Source organism: Malania oleifera, chromosome 1 (assembly GCF_029873635.1).
Source record: "Malania oleifera isolate guangnan ecotype guangnan chromosome 1, ASM2987363v1, whole genome shotgun sequence".
NCBI lineage: Eukaryota > Viridiplantae > Streptophyta > Magnoliopsida > Santalales > Ximeniaceae > Malania > Malania oleifera.
Window position 1 is genome coordinate 15,122,234 of NC_080417.1, and position 12,145 is coordinate 15,134,378.

The 12,145-nt window shown below is 35.6% G+C and overlaps 1 protein-coding gene across 1 annotated transcript; it reads left to right on the forward strand.

Annotated features, from left to right (window-relative positions):
* Nucleotides 1-9,448: 9,448 nt before the first annotated feature.
* LOC131158338 (uncharacterized protein At4g06744-like) lies at nt 9,449-11,727 on the forward strand. The gene is made up of 2 exons (XM_058113142.1): nt 9,449-9,570; nt 9,672-11,727. Exon 2 carries the CDS (start codon nt 9,844-9,846, stop codon nt 11,443-11,445), a length of 1,602 nt encoding a protein of 533 aa, XP_057969125.1. The 5' UTR covers nt 9,449-9,570; nt 9,672-9,843; the 3' UTR covers nt 11,446-11,727.
* Nucleotides 11,728-12,145: the final 418 nt, after the last annotated feature.

Below are 12,145 nucleotides of genomic sequence, written 5' to 3' on the forward strand. Positions count from 1 at the left end.
TCATTCAAGCTTTCTTGAAATATCATCACTTAAACACAACATGTTAAATCAACCTTTATTTGTTATCATCAATATGAGATTCGAAAGTCATGTTAGGCCAACATGGAGGATACTCACGAGCTAGAATCTAAATATGAGAAATGAAATGAAAGCTTATGAAAGCATATGATATATGATTATGTTGACTTTTTGAGTTTGATCCCTATTTTTTATGCTGACAAAGCATATGTATCTTACCTGTGTATTGAACTTATGAACAGGGTTAATTCTTTGCACGCATGGATGGTAAAGATACAGTTGATGCCATAAGGAACTCAATGCTCACATCGTATGATGGCGTTTGGAGAAGCAAAAGGAATGAAGACCTATTTTCAATTGTATTTGCATTCATTTTATTTTGGGTCTATAATAATTTCGTTTCAAATGGATTTGTAATAATCACCGCATATCATGCATATAGGATATGTAAGCTCAGAAATGTCGTAGATTGACCATAGGGACTGAATGACCTTAGGGCACATTTCGGTCGACTGACGCTAGATTTTTGGGACTATCTCAAAATGGCCTCAGTAAGACCCTAATATGACTATAGGTCCCAACACTCATGCGCATATACCATACAGAATTCAAGAGTGTCAAAAATGCATTAAATTGAATATTATTGGGGAGTTTGAAAGAGCTAGGGTGACTGAACTCCAGGAGTTCAAAACTCCTCAGGCACCCGAACTGTTAAGAAGTCAATAGTCGACCTAGCTCTCGGACGACCAAACCATTTTTGTGCACATCTTCCACAGGCGCCCAAACCCTTTGAAAGGGACCCCTCACCAACTCGGGCTACCAAGGAATTTAGTTCAAAATAGGCCCTAGGCAACCAAACACATGCGTTCGGGCTACCGAATCTAGGACCAAGCACCCGAAATTTTGAACAAATGTTTCTGACTTTCGTTTGGGCTACCGAACCTACACTCGGGTTGTCGAACTACTTTTAAGGGTTTTAAAAAATGTGTCTGTTCGGGCAACCGAACCTCGAGTCAACCACCCGAACCTTTCCGGTTTAAAATTATTTTAACCGAGGTAAAATTGGGTTAATGAGGGTTAATAGTGCTTAAGCATTTTGGAACTTTTCTAATAATACCCTGAAGGTCTCAAACAGTTATATTTTTTACCTTGCCTATAAATATAGGCTCATTTGTGAGGATTAGTAAGAATTAGCAAAAAATCATTAGTTCAAAATCCTCTCTTTTTCAGAAACTCATATTGCCCAAATACTCTCAAATATTTATTCCCTTGATACATCCTAATATTGTGAGAGCTTATTGAGTGTGCTAGTGCCTATTAGAGGTTGCTTACACTCCCATTATTTTTCTTGATTGATTATTATTGTTTTTGGGGAGTTAAGTAAGAGTTTTCCCACAGATTTTTATTTGATAAATCTAGTGTTGGGAAAAAGTCATTAGCTTAAGGATCTTTGCATTGTCATTGCAAAAATTCCTATAGCTTGATTTTGTTGTGCAAAATATTTTCTACAAGCTATATTATTCTTTCAAACAACTCTTGAGCATATTACATTGAAGAAAATATTTTTGAGTTGATTTAAAGATTGTTGCAGCATCTTTGAAACTATGATTCATTATTGAGATTTGATATGATTTGTTTCAAAGAAATAGCTTGATTAAAACACTCTTGAGCATTCTTGCAATCATATCTTGTTGAGTGTGGTTTGCACAAAAATACACATCACTGAACTTACATTACTTATAATGTTGATGTGCATGTGATAGATCATATTGGGTACATATCTGCTTTACTTGAGAAGCATAATCATTGTACCAGTTATGTTGTGAAAAATACTATTGTATTACAGGCGTGGCCTGAGGGTGTGGTAATCCAGCTTGTAAGGATTGTTAGGGCCTTCTCTGCCCCGCAAGGAGAATTTGTAAAGGTTGAGGTCAGCCTTGTACTAATCGACCTGGTTGTATTAGGTGTCACTCCACTCGTTAAGTGAGCATTAGTAGAATCTTTGGGCTTGCGAGCTAGAGGCGAGGACGTAGGCACAATTGGTCGAACCCCGATAACATTTTTGTGCGTGCTTTTAATTTCCGCATTTTAAATTCCAAAACATGAATGTTTATATTTTACTATTGTGAATGATTGGGTTTATAATTGCATAGACAGACCCTACGTTGAGTAATACTATTGTTAAATCGATTGACCTAGGGATAAATTTTTAAATACCCAATTCACCCCTCCTCTTGGGAATACGCCAAAGCTAACAGATTATGAGAAATGATTTGAAAGCTTATAAATATATGATTATGAGTACATATCTATGTATTTTTCCCAATTGATATAATCATTGAAATAAATGTGTTATGAAATAATAAAACTCATGTTGCCACACACTGTGAATAATTTATTACGTCTTACTGAGAGGTGTCTCACTCAGAATTTAAACATTTTAGAAAACCAAGACAGACAAGCAGAGAGAGTTCCGAGGTAGAGGAGATCTTATTACCCTAGTATTCAAGGTAAGTGTTTAGAGCTAGGGATATATTTTGTATAACACCTAGAGTACTTTGTGAATTTTGGGGATGTATATATATATATATATATATATATATATATATATATATATGTGTGTGTGTGTGTGTGTGTGTGTGTGTGTGTGTGTGTGTGTGTTGAGGTTATATCACTCTGGTATTGTATATGGGACCCAGATACTTTGTGTATTCCACTGCATGGATTGTATGTATTAATGGACAAATTACCTAGTACCCCACTTTAGGTCAAGTCATATTGATATATGGTATCGGAGATATTTGATAGATTGATTATTATTGTTTAATATATGGGAAAAAAATGGTACAGAAATTGGGTCATCACACCAGTGTCGGTCGTCTATGTTATTATCAGCATATTGAGATTTCTCTAATTGTGCTACTTTGGTTGATTGTTTGGAGTTTTGTTCACAATATTTGGTGAGGCCTTTTCATCTTGCTGCATTTGTTATACACCTTTGTGTATTTGTAAGGTTTGTGTCTTTTGTGCTCACTTTGTACAAATTTGGTGATAGTGGATTTGGACTGTAGTATCCCGTGGATGTACCTTAATATTTAAGAGAACCACGTTAAATTTCTTGTGTCTCATTTTATTTATTATTTGCATTACACCATTGATTTACTTGTGGGAATCGTTCATATATAATTTTTTTCCCAACAAGATATGATATAATACAATATACTTTATATTATTTAAATCCAACATAACTAGTTTCAATATAAAATTAATGATTTGAAACACAATATAACTATTATTCTATTTTGGACAAGTCTAAAATATTTGTTCAAATCTATCCAAATTCAAATCCAAATTTAAAGTCCAAAATCCATACAAACACGCCATTAGAGTATATAACTTAATGGGCAAGTTTTAACCTTCTTTTTTTTTTTTTTTTGGGTCTGTCCTTTATTGGTCATTCCTTTTGATTCATTGATGTTGATCCTTTTTAGGGGTGATATTTTTCCTCAATTCAAGTTGCTTTAAACTATATTTTTAATTAGATAAATCTATTTTGATGTTGGTTGTTCAGGTGATTATTCTTTTTATTTAGCGAGCTCTTTTTTTTTTAAAAAAAAATCCTATTCTTTATTAATTATTCTGATTTTTGAATTTTTTTAGTGTGTTTTGTTTTTCATGTGAATATTTTTTTTCTTCTTTTTTTGGAGGAGATCCTGTTGACTTTGGTGCAATCCCAAGAAGGGAGGGTGAATTGGAGATTTAAAAATTTTTCCTAAGTTCAACTAATCCAGCAACAGTATTACACAACCTAAGGGCAGTCTAGATACGTATGAAGTTGCAGAGATGACATATCAATCAATTTTCAGTACATGCAACACACTTCCAATATCTCTCAACCAAATATAATAACGTGCGAACCAGATATGTAGTATATTCAGTAAGGAAATTAAATCAAGCACAAAACAGAATATAATGCAGGAAAGGTAAAAGTGACACTGAAAATGTTATCGGGGTTCGGCAAATGTGCCTACATCCCCACCTTAGTTCGCAAGCCCAAGGATTCCACTATGGCTCACTTAACGAGTGGAGCGGCACCGGTTACAACCAAGTCAAATTCACATGACTGACCTCAACCTTTACAAACTCTTCTTGCAGGGCGCAGAAGGCCCTACCAATCCTTACAGGCTAAATCAAACCCCCTCAAGCCATGCCTGGAATACAACAATGAGGATAAAATTTTTGTACAATACAAATGCTTCTAAACAAGCAGATTATGTATCAATACACGCAATACAACCAATGCACTCAAATATGATAAGAATTAATGCTCAAGTGAGTATATCAAATCTATCTCTCAATCAAGTAAATTATATGATAATGTGAGAGATGCTAATGTGAAGTTATATGTCAACTCTCAAGAATGTGTGTGTGTGTGTGTGTGTGCGTGTGTGTGTGTGTGTGAGAGAGAGAGAGAGAGAGAGAGTGAGACCTTTGATTTAATAAAGTATATTCAATAAATGAATAATCAAAGGTGGTTTATAAAACCCTATGCAAATATCTCAAAATGTTTTATCAAATATCCAGCACAACAAATATTAGAGTTTAAGCTTGCAAAAACTATTTTTATCAAAAACACAAAGCAAGCATTTGAATCTTGCAATAAGGATGTCAAGATTCACAAGCAAGGAGGAGTTCTTCCCAAATAATATTTATCAATAAAATATAATGGGAAAAACTTTAACTTTTTTTTTTTTTTAAGAAGGACGGGACCTCCATTTATTTATTGATAAACCCTCACTTTTGGCGGAGGAATACCGTGGTTACAAGATATTTAAAGGGAGAAACAAAAGACAAACCTTTAAAGGTCTCCCAAATAACAATTCCAACATCTAGACAAAATAAGATTACAAAAACAATCAAATTAAAACAAAACAAGGACCTACAAAACAAATATCACGTAACAAAACAAACAAAAGATAAATAACATAAAGCATAGACCAAAACCAACAGGAAATCAGTTAAACATACCTCAAATAAGCCGTCCCCATATTCTCCAATTTATATAACTCATTGATAACTCTAGGGAGTTGACTACTATTTGTAAACAACCTATTCCTCCCCCTAGCACCTTGATGAGCCAAGGCATCTGCCACTTTATTTCCTTCTCTATACCAATGTTTTATCAAAAAGTCTACTCCTCCAATAAACCAATCAGCTGCTCCCAAAAATCTCATAAATACCACAAGGAGCACCTACTTGTTCTTATCCAATTTATAACAATCTTCGAATCACATTCAATATCAATACTAGTATGGCTCAAATGTTTGCAAATCTTTATTCCTTCTAACACAACTCTCAATTCAACTTCATTATTTGAACAAGAACCAAAATATTTTGAGAAACCAAACACAAAAGTAACTGTATGGTCTCTAACTTACTTTCAAAAATCAAGATCAAACAATGCAAGTATGTGAGAGTAGTTAACTTAGTCAGAATGTATAAATGCCCACAAGATATGAGTGTTCACTCAATCCTCAAGTTGCAATAACTTTGCAAATGAAGATGAAGAACACAATGCACTCTTTCTAAAATATGTAATCAATGGAGTATGAGAAAGAGTTTTAACAATGAGTTTATGAAAATATGGGAGTATGAAAAATTTTAGCACAATAAAATTTTCAGAGGATTTTTAGCTAATCACTTTACTAATCTCATATTAATTATGACAAATGAGGGGGTGTATATAGAGTTGGGCAAAAATTTAACCATTGGGGACATATAGGGTATTTTAGAAATTATTTAATTATGTTTAATAAAAATTAACCTTGTTTAACACATGGTAAAAATGTCCAACCCAATACGTTTCGGTCAACCATATTTGAGGTTCGGTCGACATATTATTGAGTTTGGTCGACCGTGGCCATTTTGAACTGGAGATTTGGTCGACCGTATCAAGGTGATTTCGAACCCTTCGAGATTCGGTCGACTAAGGCATGTTTGATTGACCATTTTATAAGGTTCGGTCAACCAAGTCAGTTTTAAACTAGTGGTTTGGTCGACCAAGTTGTTAGGAGTCAGCCGCGTGTCAGTTCAGTCGACCATGGAAGGCACGTTCATTTCAAAACAGTTGACCATGAAGTCAAAATGTTGACTTAGGTAAGTTCGGTCGACCGAAACTTCTATATAGCTTCATGTTCAGTCGACCGAGACCACTTAAAATGTGCATTTAAGTCCTGTTTTGGTCTCAGTGTTTCATCAACCTAGTGTAATTAAGCATAAGGTATTTTAGGCCTATATGGGTGATGATTCCTATGGTCATTCTAAGGCCTCTTGAGAGTTAACCCCAAAAATCCAACGTAAGGTGATCCCTAAGGTCAAACTATGGTTTTGAACATTTAATTCTTATCATGCATGATATGCAAATATTATAGACCTAAAATATAAAATAAAATACATTTATAATAAGAACAAATGTCTTCAATCTTCTTGTTCATGTGTCTTCATTGAATGCGCCAGGATCATATGATCTTGAAGCTTCTTCTGACTTCCACGTCCCTTGATCTTATGTGTGCTAAAATTTAGATTTATTCACATACTTACACACATAAGATAATGGTACTTTGTCAGCATCAAAACAGAGATCGGATTCAAAAAGTCAATAGATTTTTTATAATTTTTAAAATTTCAAAAGAAATTCAGGTATTTTTTTCAAATTTCATTCTAAATTTTTTATAAAAAAAAAATACATTTTGTAACCTTGACCAAAAGTAGTAGAAGGCAAGTGTGATAATTGAAAATAATGTTTTATTAGTGTTCCAATTTATAGTTTTTAAAAATGCTTTGGAGTAAAAAAAAAAAATGGGAAAAGAGTAAATATATTTCTTCTCATTTGCAATACTAACTAGCAAAAGAATTCAATAGAATTCACTTGTATTCGTATTTATTTCAAGTAGCATATTGAATTTATAAATAAATCTAATTGAATAATATTATATCTAAACATGATTCCAACCATTGCATATAAAGATAGCAAAAAAAAAAACATATGGAAATTTACTCATGCTATGTTTAAGAGTACGAATTTCGAATCTTGAACTTGGATTTGAACAAATTTCAATACAAATTTGTATCATAACAAATCCAAATCTAAAGTCGCTCCCAAACATAGGATTAGAGTTGATAAAGATTAACAAAAGATAGGTTTCAAACTCTAAAATTTTCATTATTGACCTTTACAGGACATGTTCTATTTTCCTAATCGACATTCAACAAGTTCAAAGAAAAAAGATATTACAGTGGAAAGGAACATGTACATTTAGTAACTTTTAGTTTGCTGAGTGGAATATGATTGAAAATGAGATGAAATGAAAATTTAAATAAAAGACCTGAACAAATTAAGGGATAGTTTGAATGAATGAAGAACATGAACATGAAAATTTTTTTTGTTCTTGTTTTTATAATTTTGTAACATGATTATCAATTAGTTTATTATTTTAAATAAATTGACAATACATTATTGTAGTGATACTTAATTTGATTTGACAGTCATTGTATTTACTAATAGATAGCATTGTTGTTATACTTAAAACTTGTATATAGCAAAGTTATCTATAGATGAAGACATAACATAAGAGAATTTTTATGGTGGGTTAAATTTGGTTTGCAACATCTATTATAATATAATAATCTAAGATTTGATCATTTACAATGTAAAAATTTTATTGTTCCATAGCTTGAACTAAGCAATGTGTCAGGGTGTGACAATGTAATGGGGAAAAGGGGGAGTGAGATACTGCTATAATTGTATTCTTCAGGGATTTGGAATGAATATATGAATATCTGTGTTATCGCTTGTATGGTGATTCTCTTGTAGATGAATAATACAAGTAGTTCTTTTCATTGTGGTGTTTTGTTGCCTTGGATTATGATGTCTCAAATAGCTATAGTCTTATTCGGTGTATAAGAATATGTTGCTCATGTGAAATCCTATTGTTCCTTGTTTTTCTTGAGTATTGGGACTCACCTGGTGCTCGTGCTTGCAGGCTTGAACGTGTGAGAGTTGGCTGACTTGTCGAGAGAAAGCTCTCAACGAGTGTCACACGGCCCTTACTTGAGTCCCATTTTGGGGGTCCGTGACACAATGCATGACTTCTTACATTCTATTTGAAAATATTTTATTACAATTCTATTTCATGTTAAAAGTAACAATACAAATTATTACGAAAATAAAAAAATTTAAATTATATTCTCAGATAATATTATTGAAGGTCATGTTAGTCTATTAAAAATATATGTTCAAAAGCATATTCAGAATTTGGTTAAATGTGAGAGTCAACATTTTGCTCAAAATGTTGCTCTACCCTCCTTTGCGAAAATTGAACTATAAAAGAAGAATTAAGACTTTTGTCTAGTAAATTATTAGGATACGTCAACGGACAAACGACAATATTTTCATACCCTCGAATTAGATCTGTCAAAGTGGATCGAGTCAGATAATCCATGGTGGATTAGGCGGATTATCGGGTGAGAATATTACAATCCATATCCGACTCATATAAGTTGTGGATTTATGTCGGTACGGATCGAACGATCCGTGGCAGATGGCAGATAATCTGTCATTCTCATTCTTAATATAATTTTTTTTATCATCCAATGAGCAATTTATTTTTATAGCACAAAAGGTGAAGTAGATTTTAAAATTATAACTTGGTAATACATTAAACATTTAATAACTAATCACCAAATTATAATTTTTTATTTTATTTTTCATAGTATAAATTTAGAGAATTTTATTTTGATCACAAAAAAAAAGTGAACATTTGAGCTTGAGTTTGAATGTAGGCATAGAATAGACCTAGAGACACATATAGTAGTGCAAAAGTTGAGAGTGTGGGACTAAGTCTAAGTTAATCGAGTTTATGCTAATTGATTGGATGTCTAATAAGCATAAGCATATTAGATTATCAATGAATTTAAACATTAGTTGTTAGTGTATAGGCTTCATCCATAGAATAAAATCTTAAATCTATCAACTGATTCATTTAGAAATGAATAAAAAAAGTTCAAATCATGTTCGACTCATTTAATGTGTAGATCGGTTATGAGTCAATTTAAGCGAGTCGGATACGATTCGGAATAACAGATTTTTATTTATTCAATTAGGTCAACCATGAATCATTAGAATGAATCCCAAAGGCTTGTTTAAGTTGAAGTTTTGGGTCATATATATTGATTCCTTTTTGTATTTTGATGTTAATGTTTGTACGTGTTATATGCAACCTATACACCAGCATTTAATTATAATCACGCCAAAAGAGAGCATCCAAAAAATTTTAAAAACAGAAACAGAAAAAGAAAAAGAGAAGCAAACATCTTTAGGATGGGTCCTCTAGAGCTTTAAAGACGGCCTCAGCCATGCCAATTGCTAACCACAAGATGACTTAAGAGTGACAAATCCTTTCAACCTCATTTATATTTCGTACGCAGACCATTGCCCTAATGCAGTCACTGGGCTTTCTCACTTGGCCACTTCCGTTACAAGTCTCAAGTCTGGTGAGCAGTATAAAATCGAATTTAATATTGGATTTTTATACTTGCTTTTTCTGCTTTTTCTATTTTTACAGCTGTTTTAATTATTCGTTCGGCATAGGCAGAAGGGGGATTAAGCCATTAAGGGACAGATGAAACATCTCAATCCACAATTCAAGTATTTGAGGAGCTGGAAGAACCTTCTCCTCTCCCTCGATCTCTTCCCTACACATACACACCCTCTCCACTCTAGTGGATTGGGGTTTCCTTCCCATCCCAGAGAGAGAGAGAGAGAGAATGGGCTACCCATCTCTCCCATCAACCACTGTTCTACTGCTCATCATCAGCTTCTTCATCTTCTACCTGTCTTTCTTCCACGTTGCCAGAAATCCTTCACTCACCATGATCGCCAGAGAAACACTGGAAATCAAAAAAGCAAGCACCACCAATCATCCTTCCCGTCTCCTCCTTCCAGAGCTTGAAGGCTCTCCTCTCCCAAATCCCACCCCCCGCCCAGCACTACCGCCACCCGGCCCATCGCTGCCACCTGCACCGCAGCTGCCACCATTTCCTTCACCATACATGCCTTCAGCATCACCATCCCCAATGGCACCATCTTCAGGACCAACAGTAGGCCCATCGCTGCCACCTGCACCGCAGCTGCCACCATCTCCTTCACCATCCATGCCTTCGCCTGCGCCATCGCCATCGCCATCCCCAATGGTACCATGTCCAGAACCAACAATGCCACCTGCCCCTGCATCAACACTAGCACCTTCACACAGTGATGCCCAAAAAAAAGAGCTCAAGAAGGCTTACAAAGCAGTCCAAAAATTCAAGACAACTATAAACTATGACCCTCTAGGCATCACGAAAAATTGGACAGGCAAAGATGTCTGCAGTTACCGAGGCTTCCACTGCGACTCCGCCCCCGTGATCAACCGGCAAGTTGTCTCCGGTGTCCGCTTCAACGGCTTCAACTTCAATGGAAACCTCACCGTCGGTAGCTTGATCGATGAACTTAAGTACCTCGTCTTCTTCCATGCAAACTCCAATAACATCACCAGTGCTGTTTCTTCCTCAATTTCCAAACTCCAATATTTTTACGAGCTCGACTTGAGCAACAACAACCTCACCGGGAAGTTTCCAGCCAATGTTCTCCACGCTACCAAGCTAACTTTCTTGGATCTGCGTTTCAATTCGCTTATAGGACGACTACCCCACCAAGTATTCAATCTAGACCTCGATGTCCTCTTCCTCAACAACAACGAGTTCATTGAAAATCTCCCAAAAAACCTTGGCAGCACTCCAGCACTGTATCTCACCTTAGCCAACAATTACTTCACCGGTCCAATCCCGCCGAGCATTAGCAACGCTTCCAACACACTTATTGAGGTGCTCTTCTTAAATAACAGACTATCCGGGTGTCTTCCATATCAGATAGGGCACTTGAAGAAGACAACAGTCTTCGACGCCAGCATCAACCAATTGAAGGGACCGTTGCCTCTTTCTTTTGCATGCCTGAGGAAGATGGAACAGCTGAACTTGTCGCATAACTGCCTTTCTGGGACGGTGCCAGAGATGGTGTGCAAGCTTCCGCACCTGTATAAGTTGTCCTTGGAGTACAACTACTTCACGCATGTGGGCTCAGAATGCATCAAGCTGGTAGAGACGAAGGTTCTTAATGTAAGCATGAACTGCATTTTGGGGCTGCCGTCACAGAGATCCGCACAGGAATGTGCTGCCTTCTTTGCCACACACAAAGCATGCCCAGATGAAAGATCCTATGATCACATACAATGCCGAACTGATCATTTGGTTTCACCAGAAAAAAGAAGTCAGATATTGGCGCCAGCTCCTTCAACTTCTTATGCTGCTCTGGAGAGGCCTGGCTCTTGACGTGCCAACCGTGATAGATCGACTACATGATCTTCAGGCAATAAGTTGCCCCCAGACCATTAATGTAAGTCATTGTTCCATGCACTCTCTCTCTCTCTCTCTCTCTCTCTCTCTCTCTCCTTCTCCTGGCAGCTTTTTAGTATTGTTATTTGGAGTTTCAGTGGATCTAGCAAGAAACATGTATAATTAAAGTAGAGGTTTCAAGCAAGCAGTTTGTTTATTTATAATGAATAAGAACGACGCTCTACATATTCTAGGGGTTCAGCGTCGAAATCCCCTGAATTCGTCTCAGACATAATGTCTCTGGAACAGAGCTGGGCATACAAAACTGGAAGAAATGCGTATCAATTGATAGCAATTACTGCATAATTTTTGAAGTATCCATTACAAAGAGGGTCACCTCTAATTCTAAGCATTTCCTGGAAATCATAAAGGAAAAAGATAATGTCGGTGCACTAATGTAACCCCCAGGCCCTCGTCCCTGTCGTGCGCCATGCTGTTGAAAAGAAAGATGAGGTCCACAGAAGACCACGAAATCTAACTGATGACTTTAAAATCAATTGTTTTGTTTACTTTTGTTTTGTTTTGTTTTGTTTTGTTCTAAAAGCAAATTCACTGATTAAAACAGAAAACACATCTCAAAATCCTCCTCAATATACTGAGGAACAGACGTGCGAAACACATGACTCCCAACTTTGTG

What these genes read in the sequence shown, in the direction of transcription:
- LOC131158338 (XM_058113142.1), top strand. Translation starts at nt 9,844, where the DNA reads ATGGGCTACCCATCTCTCCCATCAACCACTGTTCTACTGCTCATCATC.